The sequence below is a fragment of the Calidris pugnax genome, unplaced genomic scaffold (assembly GCF_001431845.1).
Source record: "Calidris pugnax isolate Ruff unplaced genomic scaffold, ASM143184v1 scaffold294, whole genome shotgun sequence".
Taxonomy (NCBI): Eukaryota; Metazoa; Chordata; class Aves; order Charadriiformes; family Scolopacidae; genus Calidris; species Calidris pugnax.
In genome coordinates this window covers 559,216-576,303 of record NW_015094505.1, presented here as the reverse complement: position 1 = coordinate 576,303, position 17,088 = coordinate 559,216, and the positions used below count along the sequence as shown (strand labels likewise).

Below are 17,088 nucleotides of genomic sequence, written 5' to 3'. Positions count from 1 at the left end.
CCTGTGACTTGAGAGAAGAGACCGACCCCCATCTCTCTACACCCTCCTTTCAGGTAGTTGTAGAGAGCAATAAGGTCTCCCCTCAGCCTCCTCTTCTCCAGGCTGAATAACCCCAGTTCCCTCAGCCTCTCCTCATAAGACTTATTCTCCAGACCCCTCACCATCTTTGTCGCCCTTCCCTGGACCCGCTCCAGCACCTCGATGTCTTTTTTATGGTACGGGGCCCAAAACTGGACACAGTACTCGAGGTGAGGCCTCACCAGTGCCCAGTACAGGGGCAGACAGACAACATCCCCAAGGACATGCCCACTAGCCTGCCTCCTGGAGAAGCAAGGCACCTACCTGTTGGACCTGACTGTACAGAGAGGTGAGGAGGCCTTCCCGCTGCTCATCCTGTCCTTTCAAGCATGTTAGCACCAGCGACAGAAATGGCTGCTGGCTCAGGAGGGACATGCTGCAGAGAGAACCAAGATGAAGCCATGCTGCCAGGCTGGGGGATCAGCACAGCAAGATCACCTGCCCTTTCCCCAGGACTCACCTCTTCTGCTTCTGGCGGTCCCGCTCTTTGCGGGACGATGACCCCAGATGTTGCCCTTTCTCCAGTTCTTCTCCAGCAGCTTTCAGCACATGGCCCTGCACTGATGTTGGAAGCTTGGCAATCAGAGGGGCCACCAGCCACACTCCTGATCTCTCCAGGGAGCTGTGACAACACAGGGGGAGAAAAGCAGTTTGCAATCCAACCCATGATCCGGAGTTGTCTGCACGGCAGCTGCATGGTGGGACTACACCTACCTGAGGATGGGTTTGGATTTGTTGCTGGCAGGTGCAGCACTTGCTGAGCTACTGATATTGTTGACTCCATTGCCAGCAGAGCTAGCAGAGCTGGTCTCTGCTGACTGCTGGAACACCTCAATAGTGGCCTTGGCTATATTTTCTAACAAGGAATTCATCTCCTGGAGATAGAGAAGAAAAGACAGCCAAGTTCTTCTCTGAGAGCAACCCACCACATTTCAACGTCGCAACTCAGTACAAACCCAGTTTGCCAACTTCCCTGCAGCTGCTGCTCTTTGGGCCTCAGACTCATCGCATCCTTCTCGTGCTCAGCTTTCACAGGCCTGAGTCCTTCTCTGCTTACTCCCTTCCTATTCTCACTTCTGCCAGGCCACCTCCCAAGCAGCCACCTCCCAAGCAGCCACTTCACCACTGGCAACACCCCCCCCGCATGGTCCCTCTGAGCAGACACTCACATTGCTGGCTGTCTGCTTAATCATGAGCTGCAGCTCCAGCGAGGATTGCCTCATGGTCCACTGGTCCAGATTCTGCAACACATGCACACATCATGTGAGTCCTTATCTCAGTTCAAACTGTGTCAACCCACACCCTCAGCTCTCATGACAAGGAGTGTCAGACCCCTCAGAGTGTGGGTATTTTGGGCAACCCCACTCTAACGTGACATTAGGCAATTACTAGGATGTTCTCAGATTCTGCCAGGAGCCTGCACCTGTAAGATGCGTTTAATCCTCTGCCGCTGAGGATTTTCTCCTTCCTCATTGTCCAGCAGCCGGTGTGGGTAACAGATCAGCTGCATCAGCCTCTGGGCCTGCGTGCTGCTCAGGACAGGATCCTGCAAGTCGTTGCTGTCTTCACAGAGGGACTTCAGACATCGCTCACCTACCCACTCCTGCAAGACGAGGGCAGAGTCAGCACAGAGGAACTGATGTCTGATCCCAAACCAGCACCCCTGCCTCCAGCCTCGGGGAGATGCAGGGAACACATCAAACTCACAAAAGCCTTATTAGTACGCAGTTATGCCTGATAATTATTTCTCTTCATGAACTGTGCTATCCTGATTCAGCAGGCGTCAGGCACAGCACAGCAATCACAACAGAGGAAACATCAACTTTGACAAGTCAGCAGTGGTGAAACGTAGTAGCTGCTGTTTCTTTTGATAAAATATTGGTATGATTTAATAGCACACAGGCACTGCCATGCCCAGGTTCCATCAACAATGCTGCGTGGGTTCAAAAGATCAGAAGAAATCACTTAAAATCATTTGGTCTATTTCCTGCACAACAAAGCCCTGGAGCTGTCCTAAATTAAATAACTCAGGGCTGCAGCTAAGGCTAAAAACTAGAACATGTCTTAAGGAAAAGCACATCCCCAACTTCTCAAATAGGGATGGAAAACACACTGCCAGCCTTAGTAAAAAACAATGACTTTACTCCTCAAAGCTTGGAAGGGTAAACAACTGACTGGACACAAGTCATTTATAAAGTCACAAATCATGAGAAGGTAGACAGAAAACCATCACTGTCAACCTCTCCGTTTCAGTTGGTGGTCCCTAAATGTATGATAATAATAAAGGCAGCAGTGTCCATAACAAACAGGAGGTAGGTACCTCACACAACTGACAACCAACCTGCAAGCATTCGTTACTGCAGGATTTTTTCATATTGAAAAATCAATTAGGCAAATTCATGAAATTAAAGTCTACAGAGGACTGCTACGTAAGCACTTCTGCAGCTGCAGAGCAAGTCTGATCAGAGAACTCTTCCACTGACAAGTGACAGCCAGAGAAGAGATGAGGGTACAGTTCACAAAGCAGAGTTGCTGGTGCCAAGCATGGAAAGCTGGGAACAGTCCCTCTCAGCAGGAGAGAGCACTCTAAGCACAAGGTAGGGCACAAAGATCAGAAAGGCTAAATCTCTGGTTATAAATCCTTGTGAAACCTCAGCCTAGATTTTTGGCTTCACCCCAGGTGAAGTTCCTGCTTTGCCAACAGACGTGATCTGGTGGTATCTCCAACACCTACTGCATTTCTCCCCTTCAGTGTTGCTACATCATCACCTCTTGAAGTGTCTCTTCCTCGCGTATGTAATGTGCCTATCCTTGAGAAGACCCTTTTGGTCACTTGCTCAGCTTCCTACAAGCATTCAGACTTCCTCTCTGACCCTTTTATTGGTATAATCTCACAATTAAATATGAAGTCAACTACCGTCTTCAACCTTGAGGGACTTCTAGCCTCTCTGTCTGCAACATTTCCTTACAAAGCAGCCACTGCTGAAGGCTTCATATTGCCAACACAGAGTCCCTCATCTGCCTCTTCACAAGAGAGCACTCTGAGCACGTTTTTCAAGCTCATAGTGCTCAATTCCACCATCCCAATCTCCAGATTCAGGTGGCACCTTTGACTCAAGCCTCGCTCTCGGTTCCCACTGTAGTTTATCACAGCTCTTATAAATTAACCTTTTCAAAAGGCCAGTCACAATTACATTTATTACTTTAAACAGGCTAAAGGGCAGACCAGCAACTATATCATAATCATTTGCACCTAAGAAACCTTTAACTTAATTCTATTATCTGTTCCTTTTCCCCACCCCCTCATGATGAAGTCTATTACAAAATATACACCTGAATACAAGATGCAACATTTTTTGACTCGGAGAAATCATAACCTTTAGTTTAGGGCATTCCATGACAAATCAGAATTGATAGTGTGAGTTTTGCCGCATCCACCATTCACGCTGGAGGTGCTAATATTAAACATATCATTTTACCAGCTCTTTACAGCTGCAGAAGCTCTGGCACAATTTGGTGGTCCTCACTGGGGTCTCCTGGAATGCTGACTCCTACATAACCAGCGCTGCCAGCAATGGGTATGAGCAGTGATACCTGACCCTGCTACTCCCTCCTGTACACAGACGTGCTTTCTTCCTACTGTGAGTCCTTCCTACATAGACCAGGACCAGCAAGGGAATATCTACTTCTGTCAATGCTCCAGTCGGGTTTCAGTAACATCAAGTATGTTGAATTTATGCTTGTAAATAGGTGGCTCCAGTTCTTCTTTGGCAGCCCAGTAACATTGCTACAGAGTGAGCCAACCAATAAACGGCAGCGTCATAAAGCATGAGGACAACCCAGTACCAACATGTTGTGTTTACACATTAGTAACAGAGTACAGGTTTCAAATTGTAACTCTGCATCTTTCCTGTTGACAGAATAAATTGGCAACCAAGGCCAAGGACACCCTTCAACACCCACTTTCACATAGTACTGGTAACAGCCACTCCGCTCTGCAACCAACTACTTTATTAGCCAGGTTTCAGTTCCTCAAATGTTCATTTTCCACAAAGGAGCAGAAATATCGGTGCTGTCAGATTAGGCTAAGCAAAAGATTTTTGTTGTTGTTCCTTTAATTAACTAAACAGGGCACTGCAAAGCCCAGGGATACATTAACAGCCTGGCTGCAAGCAACACTTCAGCTTAGTTCTGAAAGGCACCATTTATCACTTCAACAACCTGTCCCTCTCATGCTTATCTTCTCTGCCTCCAGCACACATCTCAGCAAAGTGCTCCCCAAACCCTCCTTGGCCGTGAGCCCTGTGCTGTTGCCAAAGCAAAGGGGATGTGCAGTCCCTGCATACTGGAACACCTCATTCTTGCCAGTGTTGGCCTCTATTTTTTGGCTAATGGCGAGCAATCCTTAGCGCCATCATGTGGCACAACCATCACTGGTCCCTTACTGGTGTTCCAAGGAAATGCCTGCAGGAAGTCACATGGGATATATCCGTCTGCAGAAGGGATAAGGACAAACCTAGAGACGGGGCAGACTCACCTGTTGACATATACTCCTCAGCACATACTTGGCATAAATATCCAAGCTGGCTGTCTCTACAGTTACCACCCGACCACCAGCCTTCCTGGTGCCCAGCTCATCATCCATCAGGTCATCCACACCTCCAGGGTGGGAAAAGCCAGAGCCTTTCAGTTCTGCATCTCCTACAAAAAAAAAAAAAGCACAAGCGTCACTTAACCATCAGTGTTAAACCCAAAGCCTGACCCACCCAAATTTTAGGATTTGTAAGCTCTCTCTGCCATCAGTGATCTCTGTGCAGCTAAGAAACACAAAGCACGTTTACACCTCAACCAGAGGGCTTCAGACAAGCCACACACTCACCAAAACGGATCTCCTCTGGCTTTCTGCAGAGCCAACACATGCAGCACAGTGCCCTTCTCCCAACTCCCCAGAAAACATTCTTACAGGTTGAGGCTAAGACAGGTACACACCCAGAACGAAGACAGCCTTCAGCACTGCAAAGACCGCTCCGTCCACGATGCGGTTCTGGGACGCTGCCAGTAAGTGACGGTCACAGGAAGAGCGGATCCCCACCGTGGGTTTGTCTGCAGAGAGGACAGTGGAGAAGGGCAATACCAGAGCTCCAGAGCTGCCTGAAGGACGTGCCAGCCAGCATGGCAGAGCCCAGCTCTGAGAATCCCCAGGCTAGTTCTTTTCCCAGCCATAACACGGGGTCAATTTAATTACGTTTCACAAAGCGTAGTGCCAACCACGCTGTGACAACTCAACCATGAAATCCAAACGGGGAGCAGTGCCTGTGTCATGAACTCCAAGCTTCAACAGCACCCTAACCTAGAACGCAGGCTAGATTTAGAGATCCCAGCTATCAGGATACTGATGAGGAGCCAAGAACAGAGCCTCCTGGACTGTTTCCACCATCACACAAAAAGGGAGTGCTGTAAAATAGCAGCTTCTGGCACCAAGTTAAGAGGCTATACAAAGCCTTAGACATAAAAAAAAAAAAAAGTGATCATTATTTTAATGGCTTAGTGACAGCATGGCCACCTCTACTGGCTGGTTTGCTACCTCCAAGGGCCTCCTCCCCAAAATGCCTGGCTACCATGAAGGGACATAAACGGAAGGATATTGTTCCTTGTCCTCTGCAGAAAGCAGTGTATCAGGCTTTGCCTGCTTTATTCAAAGCAAGCAGGTCATGATCTCTAATCATAGGGTCCAGTATCTCTTTTCTCAAGGTGCAAAAGCCTCAGTACTTTCACAATAAAGAAAGGCTTTACTGTCATTCACTTACTGCCATCCTGCTGGCATGGGTTCAGCTGCGGAGTCTTAAACAGATGGAGTAAAATCCGGCAGGTCAGACGTGCTCCTGGTTCTGAGTCCTGTTCACTGCAGGCTATGTAAAGAAAACAGCCGACTGAGATTTCTCAAGCACCAGGACAGCTGATTCTCAATCCAAAAGCTATTCACAGTGCACTGCCCTGCAGCAGCCCATTGAGAAGCTCAGCAGCCTTATTGTAGTTACAAATATGGAGCACATGCAGCAATTAACATGCGAGTGAGCAAATCCATCGGTGTTATCCCCGACGACATGCACTGCATTCTCCTTGCTCCATCTTCCCAACTTCACCCCATCAGAGTCTGGATGCTGCAGTCCCCAGAGCAAAGCTAGGAAGGCTGGTGGCAGAGTATGTAGGCCCAACTGGTCAGCTGGCTGCTCTAGCCAAAGTGCTAAGCTGAACAGTGGGAGGAGTACTGCTGGAGTTCTGGGCTGAGCACACTGGTCAGACAGCGTGGCTGATAACATCTCTGTGCTGATTTCAGCTTGCACACAAACTCCAGAGAGCAAGATGTTGAAAAGCCTTAGCACAACCAGTTTTTGACAGAAACCACAAAGCCAGAAACTCTCTAAAGTAAAACATTCAATTCTTAAGTACCATTCTATAAAAGAAGTATTGGAGGCATGTTTCACAACTATGTGGTTCACAAATACCCATCAAGCACAAGACTTTGAGCCAGAACTGGGACCCAAGCCCAGCTTTCTGCAGGGACACACTTACCAGCATTGAGGAGTGAGGGAATAGCAGCACAGCGAATCAGGTCCTCAAGCAGCAAGCACTGCCGGGCAATGAGGATGGCAACAAAGGTGGCCAGGGAATCATGGAAAGATAAGTCACTGACCTGGAAGAGAGGAGATCAGCCAGTGATCACAACAGTCTCTGCCTCATTCCCTCTGTCAGCAATTCCTCAGATTGCCTAAGAGCTGGGGAGGGGGGGAAAAGGGCCCATAACCCCAGGTCAATATCCATGATCAGCCCAGGCTGCAACAAACCCCAAAAGGTAGCCCCGGTGTTCAAAGCCTGTCCCCTGTCCTCAGAAGACAAAGCCTCCACCCCTTGTTCATTTCTGCCTTCTCCCAAGGGATCCCTCCACTCCTGCTTCAATTCCTTTTCCCCATTTGTATGTTTGCACTTGCATCAACATTGCAGAGGAGATCATTGAAGCCACAGGTCCCGTTATTGGAGGAACAGCACAAAGCTTTGAGCACCCCCAGCCACTCGGCGCTCAGAGACTTGCAGTAGCCCGTTAGCTCAGCACACAGGATAGCGATGTCGTTCACCCTGATAAATAAATCATGAAAAAAGCAGACTGTCAGCTTTGTTACTCGCGCGTGCCATCAGGTCAGTGACTCTCTAAGGGACCCCGGCCGTGGCTCTTTACTCCTCACACCTCCAGACAGCCAAGGAATGGCAATGGGCTTTCTAAACCTCACCTAAAGGTATTACTATCTCGATAAAACCATGAAAGCTCTGCCTCTCACCTGTCTGGATCGTGGTGTCCCACACACACGTGCATAAGTGCATTACAGACGAAACTGTAGCGGTTGGCTGGATTCTCATTGAGGCTCTTGCCCAGGTTGGTGTAGGTAAAGTTATGTGCAGATGGATTCTCAATGGTGTCAATCATGAACTCTGGTTCCCATAGCATGTTGGAGTCAGATGGCTCAACATTGCAGTAGATTGTATTCTTCACCTTGGAGCAGAAGTCACTAAACAAGACAGAAGAGAGATGAGGAAAACAAAAAACTAAACTTCCACTGAACTCTAATAAGCAAAGCAATCCTGTGCAAGACAAGCCCTCCCTGGCAAGAACAGGGGGGAAACTCAAGATCACTGTGTACCAACAGAGACTCTCCCAAAAGAGTGAAGCTGATTCTTTGTTGTGGAAACACCTGGAGGTTACCCCTGGGCTCAGTGAACATAACATGGGAATGGCTATTCCAGGGCAGGTTGGGGGAACACTTAGCTCAGCCCTTGGCATCGGAACAGCTGATGCCCAGAGGAGAGTTTAAGAGCAAGGCAGGTATGTGGCAATACTGTTTTCCAGCATCCTTCCCCATCCTGCTGCAACTTAAGGCTCACCGATTTTCAGTTAAAGATAATGCCCTCCTCAACAGATTTTCCTCCTGCAAATTTGTCCAGCTACTTTTGGAGTCCAGTAGAATTTTTTCCACAACATGGAATGAGTTTCGGGTTAACTATGAGAACTACGAAGTTTATGCTTTTGTTCTGAACCTACTATTTGTTATTTTCTATTAATTCCTTTTTCTGCTTGTATTGTAAGTCCTACTGAACGTTTAGTTTTCCTCTTCTGTGGGGAGGAGATTCAGTTCCTCACAAGTCAGTCATTCCAAACCTCTGGTCATTATCCACTCCCCACCCTTTGGGCCTAACTGGAAATTTTCCTCTTCTGTGGGGAGGAGATTCAGTTCCTCACAAGTCAGTCATTCCAAACCTCTGGTCATTATCCACTCACCACCCTTTGGGCCTAACTGGAAATGCCTTCTGGAGCCTGTTGCCCCAATCCCCAATGCGCAGATGTACCATGACTACAGTGGTGGCCTAATGATGCTCTCTGGTCTGCTCTCTTCCTTTCCAAAACAATACCTAACATTTAATTTGCTTCTTGACTGTTACTGAACACTATGATGGCATTTTCAGTCACGTATCTGTTACAGCTCAAAGATCCTTCATCCAACCAATAGTATATATCCATCACTACATAGAGTTTGGAAGGGAACCAGGACAGTCCTACGTGCATTACTTTGTTTAAACAACACTAAACTTCATCTGCCAGTTTATCACCTGCTCACCATCACTGTGCCCTCCTACAACAATCTGCAGCCAACTTCTATTGTTATACGCCGAGTAACAGTTACATGAAGAGTTTTGAGGCCACTCATACAACTTCTGATGCATAGAACAGCAGAAGCCCTCGCAGAGTCCTAATGGACTCCTCAGGGAGGGATCACCCTCAAAATATAAACTCCTTCCCACTCCTTGTCTGTATCTCTAAGCTATTGTTTGCCTGCTGGAGGATATTCCCTTTCATCTATGATCATTTAGTTTAAACCCTTGCTGAACAGCTTTTGGGGATTCAGTGAGACTAATGGCAGGTTTCTCATTTCTGTATGTGTGATGACTCCTCCAAAGAACCCCAAGGCACCTGTGAGCACAGCACTCCCTCTCGCTCTCATTTCAGTCCAGAAAAAGGACTTCAAAGGCTCTCAGCAGCCAGGATTTTAGCCAGCTCTCTCAATAGCACAGCACTCCCTCTCGCTCTCATTTCAGTCCAGAAAAAGACTTCAAAGTCTCTCAGCAGCCAGGATTTTAGCCAGCTGGCACCAGGGCACAAAGCCCCTCAATGAGGGGTAACACCAAGGGTTATGGATACCCCTACGCACTGGAACCACTACCACGGAGTGGGGGCTGGGAGAGAAGACAAAGTGAAGCATTCTACCAGATAACGGGGCTGTCAGAATTACACCTTCACAGGATAATGAAAGCAAAAAGCCAGGGAAATGTGTGGAACTCCATCTCTAGGCTGCCAAGGGAGGAGCTCCACAGGGAGCTGGTGGGGGCACAGTTCCCAAGAGAAGAACTGCAAAGGGCAGAAGGGCACAGAGTAAAAGTAAGCCCTCAGGACAGAACCTTGGGGGCTTCATCAGCAGAGCAGAACCTGAAGAGCCAAGGGGCAGAGCAAGGATAAGGAGCACAAAGTAGTACAGGAACAAACCCAGAACCAAGCAGAGCAGGTTCAGCAGCAGTCCAAGGATTATTAGGGAGCTAAGTACAAGCAGAGAACAACTATTAGGATAAACTGCTCGGTCACCAGAGTTTGGTAGAAACAGATCTCTCTACTTTTCTCCTCTAGGAGTGGACTAAGAACAGACCTGTGGAGGTACAGAGGAATGCTGAAGCCAATTTACCAAAAACTTAACGATCTAATAGTCAAAATTACACACTGGGTCATTACCACCTCTAAAACAGGCACTACTTCCAAGATTTCAGTTCCCCATTGAGAGGATCTCAGTGACAATCCCATCAAACAAGATCACAAGCAACACTTAAGCCAAGGTGCTATACTGGTCAGCACCCACTTCCTCCCACCTGCCCCAGACTCACCTAAAAAGCTCCCCAAATTTACTTTTGAGGTGACTGCAGGAGGTATAGAGGTCGTAGAGATAGGCCAGGATACAGCGCTCTGCTGAGGAGCCATCTGAGCGGTTCATGCCGTGTTTCACCACCCCACACAGGCTGTGTAGAGACAAAAAAATGCTGCAGCAATAAGAAATAAGGAATAACCTCATTACACAGATATCTTCCTGAGCTCACAGCAAGAGTGCTCACTGACACACCCTATCCCCTGCAAATTCTGTGAGCTGAACCCTCAGGCATGAAGTTTCCACCTTTTTAGGAAGGACACAGCTATATCCCTGCCCCTTACACGACCCCAGAGGAGAGGCTGCTTCCTTCCACACGGTGAGGGGAAGACTCCCTTACCCTTCAAAGACTTGAGCCATCTGGTCCTGGTTCAGTATAAGGCAGGAGTGGTAGTGTCGCAGCACAGCCACGATGCACAGGCACAAGCTGGTGGTGTAGCTGCCAACAAGGTCGGAGGATTTCAACAGCAGTTCTGCCTCCACCACGCTCAGTTCATTCAGCAACTGTACCCAATGACAGAAAAACCCTTCAACAGCCACAGGGGTAAGGTATGGTCAGAAATGGAGCGGGCACACCACACCCACAGCCTATAGGACCTGGCAGGGGCTTTCTGCCTAGAGATGTAGCCCTGGAACAGTTGGCACCCATACTTAGACACAACATCTCACTCCGGCAGCACAAGGGACTGTCAGTGCTTGGATATCAGAGAGGGATTGGGATATGGCCACAGATGATAGTAGCAGGCAGCTCGTTTGGCAATTCTGTCCTGCATAAATCTCACTCAGCTCCCTTTTTAAGGCTACCAGCCTCAATTCTGTCAGCGACCATAGCAAGGCTTCAAGAGACACCTGGCACAGGCTGCAGAAACAGCACCAGGATTTTAGCAGGATCCAGAAGGCAGCCTGCACTGCCATGTGCCAAGGATCCTTACAGGGGAGTGAGGTGGGAGAGCTGCCAGAGACAGATCCCCTTCTCACACAGAACAAGGCCTTGCTGCAGCCAGGGACAGAGACATCACGCAAGTCCTCTGCAGACAACCCTGAAAGGCTCTGGAAGAATAATCCTCAGGACAGAACCCCTAAGGCTACCTGCCACAGCCAACCCATTCCTAACAGCTGCAGCCCGGGAGCACCGCACTGACCACCGCCACGACGCAGGTCAGAGGGTCACCAACGATCCCAGGAGCAGCTCAGTCCTCACAGCACTGATCTGCTGCCTCTCAGGCTGACCATCCCCTCCCCAGGAAGTGTTTGAGCAGACTGCACTTACCTGGATGGCAAAGTCGATAAGACCACTGATATTGAGTGAATACTCCATCAAGTCAAATATGAACTGCACGTGCTGTACCAGAGGCAGGTGGTAGGACATTCCCAAGGCAAAGCTGGTGATCTGTTCCAAGACATTGCGAGATACCTGCAAGCACAAGGCAACACACAGTACTACCTCCCCTTGCAGGAGTCCCTCAGCAGGCCCACCTCCCTTTCTCTCCGAGCTGCTCTCGGTAACATAAAGGGACGCAGTCAGGGCCCAAGAAGGACAGCAGCCTTGAAAGTTTCATACCTGAGATGTGACTTGGTGCTGATCAAAGTGAGAAAGGTGCTGGAACTTTGCAAAGATATCTTCAGCTGTTGGGAATGCTTCTGGCTTGCTCTTTTTCCTCTTCTGGCCTTCTTCTCCACCTACCAAAGTTGGGAGGGTCAGAAAATAGCATCAGGCTACCTTCCTCATCAGAGGAGGCCTCTACCATCAGCATCTGACAGTCCCTCAGCAAGACCAGCCCCTGCCACACAGCAAAGCCAAAAACCTTGAGTCCCAGACCTTAGACTGATAAGGACCATCTTGAATTCAAAACAGTATACTGCTGAGGAGGGAATTCCTAACCTGAGAATGACAGTAGTGTTAACATCTAATTTATCCCAAATGAATGTAACTCCTTGGAGGGGAAAAACACTTTCTCTCTCAATTGTTCAATCTCTCTCTCGAGTTTGTTTCTCTCTTGATTGATCTCAGTACACTGATTCCCTGATAAAAACAGATGTTCTGGATTGGAGATGTCCAGCCTCAAAATTTCTTTGTCAGAACACCCCATCTTTTAAAGAATTTCAAGTTACCTTTCAGAAAGCAGAGTAAGAGAGAAAAAATACTGCAGCCAGATTCTCAGCTGATGGATGTCAGAGGCTTTCTATTGATTTTGACACAGCTATCCAAAGTACCCACCCTGTGCATTCAGCATGTGCCCCGAGCATAAGGGTACGCTACATTTAATCAAGGTCTTTGCCAAATATGCACAGGCAAAGTCCTCTCTGCTTCTTATGCAAGGATCTAAATGCAAGAACTAAAGAAAATAAAATTGGAAAAGCCAAAGTTTTGGCCACGGTCTCACTCTGAACCTTATATGACTTAATCCTCCCACGAAGAAAAGTTCAATTAAACAGATATTGTCAGCAGGAAACCAATTGTCTTACTTGCTGGTTGGTGTGTTTGGGAACAAAGCACCACTCCAGACTCTCAGTGACTGACACAGCTCACCAGGCACTGTAGATTATATAAAACCCTTTCACTGTGAGACTCCAGACAAAGGAGCCAGCCAACTGGAAAGAATCTCCTACTTCAGAAAGGAGTGGCTTAAGCTCTACTAACCCGTCTCTGCAGTGCTCTTTCTGTTTAAGACTTTTAGAATGTCTTTGGTTATTTTCTTGATGGTATGCCGAGCATCGTCCCGTTGTTTTCCAACCCCAAAAAGAACTACCAACCGTTGGTTACACTCGTGACTGCACGATTCCTCCTAGGGAACCAAGAGAGACAACTGTGTTAGCAACCATGAGGCTGAATGCTTTCATCTTGTTTCACATCTGGATCTCCTAAAGGAAAAGGAAAGCTTCATCCCAGAAGTTGCTCTGGGAGGAAGCAAGGAGACATCTTAAGTAGATTCCTTCCTGCAGCAACACAGGAAAGCAGGACTGTTCCTCACCCAGCCAAAGCAGTACTGTAGGGAAACACAGCAACCCCGTGACCAGAGCACAAGGCAGCAACAGGGAAGCGTTATGAGATCTCCTACCTGAGGAATAGGGAAGTGTGTTGCATACTGGATGTGCCGAGGCTGGTCATACAGGGATGCTAGCATTCCTTCCACAGACTTATCCTTCAGCAGTGGCTTTGCTTCCTTTTCAGGATCTGGTTTCTCAGGGGAAGGGCTGGCTTTAGATTCACAATGCATTGGAGGAGAAAACATCTAGGGAGACAAAAGGACAAGAAAAGGTAGCTAGGGAATATGGTCATGCAACACTGAAGAGTGCTGAAGGAAGGTACATCTCCTCAGGCCTAAACAAGGGCAGGAAGAGGGTGGCTTGGAGAAACATCCAGTTCTTAGGGCAATGACCAAGGCAATGTGCTAAGACACTATTCCCATTTCTGCTTCTGGTCCGTGTTGTATGTTGAGTTAACAACAACAGGAAATAAATAACCACAGCTTCAGATTTTGGGAACAACCACCTCCACAGAACAAGCAAGGATCCTGGGAAAGTCACATAGCTCTGCACATCACATCTGTCTAATGTACCTTGGAAGGCCAGAAATGGCTGCAGGAATGTGGCTACTCTGAGACTTTTTTAACCAGCACAAGTTATTTTTATTACTAAGTGCTTCCAAGCGTTCTGCAACCATGAACTATGCCTGCAAATTTTTTTCTCAAAAAAAAAAAAAGAAAAAAGAACCACCTATGCCTGCAAAAGATAAGTATGATGACAGCAGAACTGTGTCTTCTCCCAGGTCATCAAGAAAACCCCTGCCAACACTAACTGGTCACTCTCAATCTCCTGGTCTTACCATGCTCATCCATTTCCCACCCACTCCCAAGCAGCCCATTTCCTACCCTGCCCAAACACTGGGCTGCCAGTGGCCAGAGTGTAAGAGATCCCAGGAATGACTGGGTCTCACTCTACTCTGATGGACTCCAAACAGCATAAACAGGTTATATAGACCTTTTTGCAGTGTCAGCTGCCTTACAACCTAGCCACTTCCAGCAGACTCGCTCTGCCATAGAGGGAAAAAAATACTGAAAATTGATTCTGTTTTGCCTCAAACCACAACAGGGAGTACTCACACAAAAGCAAGGCACATGCTGTCCCTGGTCCCACTGCAACCTACTGACCTACTTACTGAGGAACAGGTAGAAAATGCAGGAACGTACCGAGAAGTCTGTCTTCTCCATGTCATCAAAGAGCATGCTGGAGTTGTGGTCGATGTCCATGGGCTCAGAAAGACCTGTGTCCTGGGAACAGAGCCAGCAGCTTTACACATCTCAGTGATGCACCAGGGAATAAGAGAGTATTTGTACAGTACAGCACTCCGTGTCCACGTGGGACAGTGACAGCAATGTGCCAACACACCCATGGTGTCTGGCAAGTTGGGAGGCTAATACACTAATATCATCGACAGGCCTCACAGAGAGCCTCGTGATATGCTGCTGCTCTGAGCAGTGCAAGATTTTCCTGCCTACCCCTTTACACTCTGCAGGTCCTTTCCAGCCTTCTACTTTCCAAACTGAAACACTAGGAAAATAGGCTGGGTGGGGGAAGGAGAAGCATGAGTCACTGGTACACCCTCCAGCAGGGAATAGCAAGGAGGCTCCCAAGCTGGTAAAAATGGGCAAGCACACCACAGGAACGTGCAGAGGAGGGCCACGGTGCTTGTGCTCTCACCTCCAGCTTGATGCCACTGCTTCCCTCCGTCTCCTTCCTGTCGTGCTCCTCAGCAGGGTCATCGAACGGGGAGGGCGGGCGAGGCCCATGAGCATCCATGGCAAGGTCACCTCGGGAGATGAGTGTGCACATGTAGATGTTGTGAGAGAAGACATCGTGTCGGATTAGCTCACAGAACAGCAGCACCAGGTTAAAGAACTCCACCTTCTCATTTTCCTTCCCAGGATCAGCTGAAAGGACAGCACAGACAGTCAGGGCTACCAGGGTTCTTCTGCAGCACTCTGAGCAGCACCAGCCACCTAACCTAGGGCTAGAGAAAGTGTTTCCAGAGATCTCAACGTAGTAAGCGACTGATAGACCGCTCTGAGATTGCAGCAGGGACTACAAGCAGAAAGCCCAGATTCAACAGGGGGCAATTAAGTAAGTCACAAACTCTCCAGTTAAGTCTCACAGACCAGATGCAAAGGACTTTAGCGTGGAAGTGTCATTGCTGGATGCACAGTTGGCTGCGTCACACAGAGCGGTACCCTGTCCCCCTGAATCTGTTCTCAGGGAGAGACTACTCCAGAGCTTTATCACTTACTATTCAGAAACCTCCCTCTAGTTCTCAGACTGAATTTTAATTCCTGATTAGGCTACAGCAATTTATTCTTGGTCAACACTCTGTTAACAGAAGTGCTTCCACCTTATCCTTCCGTCATCTGGCCCTCCAGGCTGCTTTCCCTGCCTCTCCCAGGTATGCTCTGAATGACAAGGAAGCCAGAGAGAGAATTTAGATACATAAAAGAATAGCACACAGATTCAAAGTTTGCAGGAGAGGGAAAGCTAGAAGCCAGGAGACCCTAAGTTCTTATTGCATACTTAGCATAGGAGCTTGGGTGTCAAGGAACTGCATAAGGACATCCTGAAAGACAGGAGCGCTGGCTGCCGAGAGAGAGCCTGAAGAGATGGAGCCCTTCTCATCCACGACTTCAGAGTCCCCACATCTCTGGAGAAACAGAAAAAAGTACCAACTGCTGTCACAGAGGAGAAACTCACTATCCATAAAACCCAAAAAGAAGTCTTCAATCCAAAATTTCTATCTTGCACTTCCAGGAAAGCCACCACACAGGCTTCTGTAAACCACTTCAGAATCTCCAAGTTTGACAATACTTCTGCACTGCAATCACCTGTCTTCAAATGTATCCAAGAAATGGGATACACACCATCCCACAGGCTCATTTATGACCTACTTTGGGTTAGATGGAGCAAACGCCATAATGAACAGCACCAGTGTTAAGAGGCATCGTGCTTATCAGCCTTTGCCTTTGGTGGAGCAGTTAGACAATATGAGGTAGGTAACCTCTGCTCTCCTTCACTGCTGCTAGCCTTCCAGGAACGAGGACTCACCTCAGCCTCTATCTCTGCTTGACGCTTCTCCAGGAGTTTGGCCACAACCATGGCCCTGTGGCGTCCGGAGCGTTTATAGCTGACAGCCCACTCGCACAGCAAGGCCACCACCGCATCATCATCTGGGGAGATCTGTTGAGATACACAAACTACAGTGAGAACCTGAGCCAAACAGAAGAGGTGAGCAGTCCTAAGGCCTCAGGTTGGATAGAACAGCAAGTCTTCTGCTGAAGAGTGCTACCGTTCCTCTCTTCCTACCACAGAGGACAGATATGAAGCTAAAGGCTGCTTTGACTCCACGTTGCCACATGAGGTGATCCACAGCCCTTGACAAATCTCCAGGCTGGCTTTGCTTCAGAAAATCATCTCTCTTCCAGCAGCCCACCTATGGAGCGCTGATCTTAGCAAAGAGTGAAACACACCTTTCGACAGCATTCTACAAAGTATGCAAACTACCAAACCACTGAGTCTGGTTGTATTGGTTGCACTATGGTCCTACACATCAGAAATACATCACCCCCCAGGCTAAGAGGAACTTGAACTGTGAGCTCCCAGACTCCCAGGAAGCAGCTGCCAGCCCAGAATTTGACAAGGCTAGCACTTCTCTCAAACACATACCATGACTTTATCATAAATGTGATATCCAGACTGATGTCTTCCATCAGGAGACTCCTCAGTTAGCTGTGTGGACTCTCAAACTTACACGGACTTGTTAGCGTAGACTTTCTAGAGCACAGACACACTCCCCCCCCCATTCTCACTTTAGCATCTCTCCAACTTAGGGCTGCATGAAATCCTTTTCAATGGAGATCACATCTCTTGGCCAAAGGCCACTACCTAGTCAGCTCTCTGCGGACACAGCACAGTACCCGTGGAACACAAACAAGAACACAGCACAACCCAG

The 17,088-nt window shown here is 48.2% G+C and overlaps 1 protein-coding gene across 1 annotated transcript in view; it reads right to left on the bottom strand.

The window, feature by feature from the left end:
• Positions 1-17,088, bottom strand: part of MED12 (mediator complex subunit 12) — a 59,974-nt gene that overhangs the window by 15,447 nt on the left and 27,439 nt on the right. Inside the window, exons 22-42 of the mRNA XM_014963064.1 lie at positions 16,185-16,316; positions 15,657-15,783; positions 14,796-15,025; positions 14,285-14,365; positions 13,154-13,327; positions 12,736-12,880; positions 11,656-11,774; positions 11,365-11,508; positions 10,435-10,598; positions 10,057-10,188; positions 7,413-7,640; positions 7,068-7,212; positions 6,652-6,772; positions 5,886-5,987; positions 5,068-5,181; positions 4,616-4,779; positions 1,502-1,681; positions 1,248-1,319; positions 793-953; positions 539-700; positions 343-454 (exon numbers count right to left, since the gene is read on the bottom strand). Of these exons, the coding sequence (XP_014818550.1) occupies positions 343-454; positions 539-700; positions 793-953; positions 1,248-1,319; positions 1,502-1,681; positions 4,616-4,779; positions 5,068-5,181; positions 5,886-5,987; positions 6,652-6,772; positions 7,068-7,212; positions 7,413-7,640; positions 10,057-10,188; positions 10,435-10,598; positions 11,365-11,508; positions 11,656-11,774; positions 12,736-12,880; positions 13,154-13,327; positions 14,285-14,365; positions 14,796-15,025; positions 15,657-15,783; positions 16,185-16,316 (3,009 nt within the window). The remainder of the gene's footprint in view (positions 1-342; positions 455-538; positions 701-792; positions 954-1,247; positions 1,320-1,501; positions 1,682-4,615; positions 4,780-5,067; positions 5,182-5,885; positions 5,988-6,651; positions 6,773-7,067; positions 7,213-7,412; positions 7,641-10,056; positions 10,189-10,434; positions 10,599-11,364; positions 11,509-11,655; positions 11,775-12,735; positions 12,881-13,153; positions 13,328-14,284; positions 14,366-14,795; positions 15,026-15,656; positions 15,784-16,184; positions 16,317-17,088) is intronic.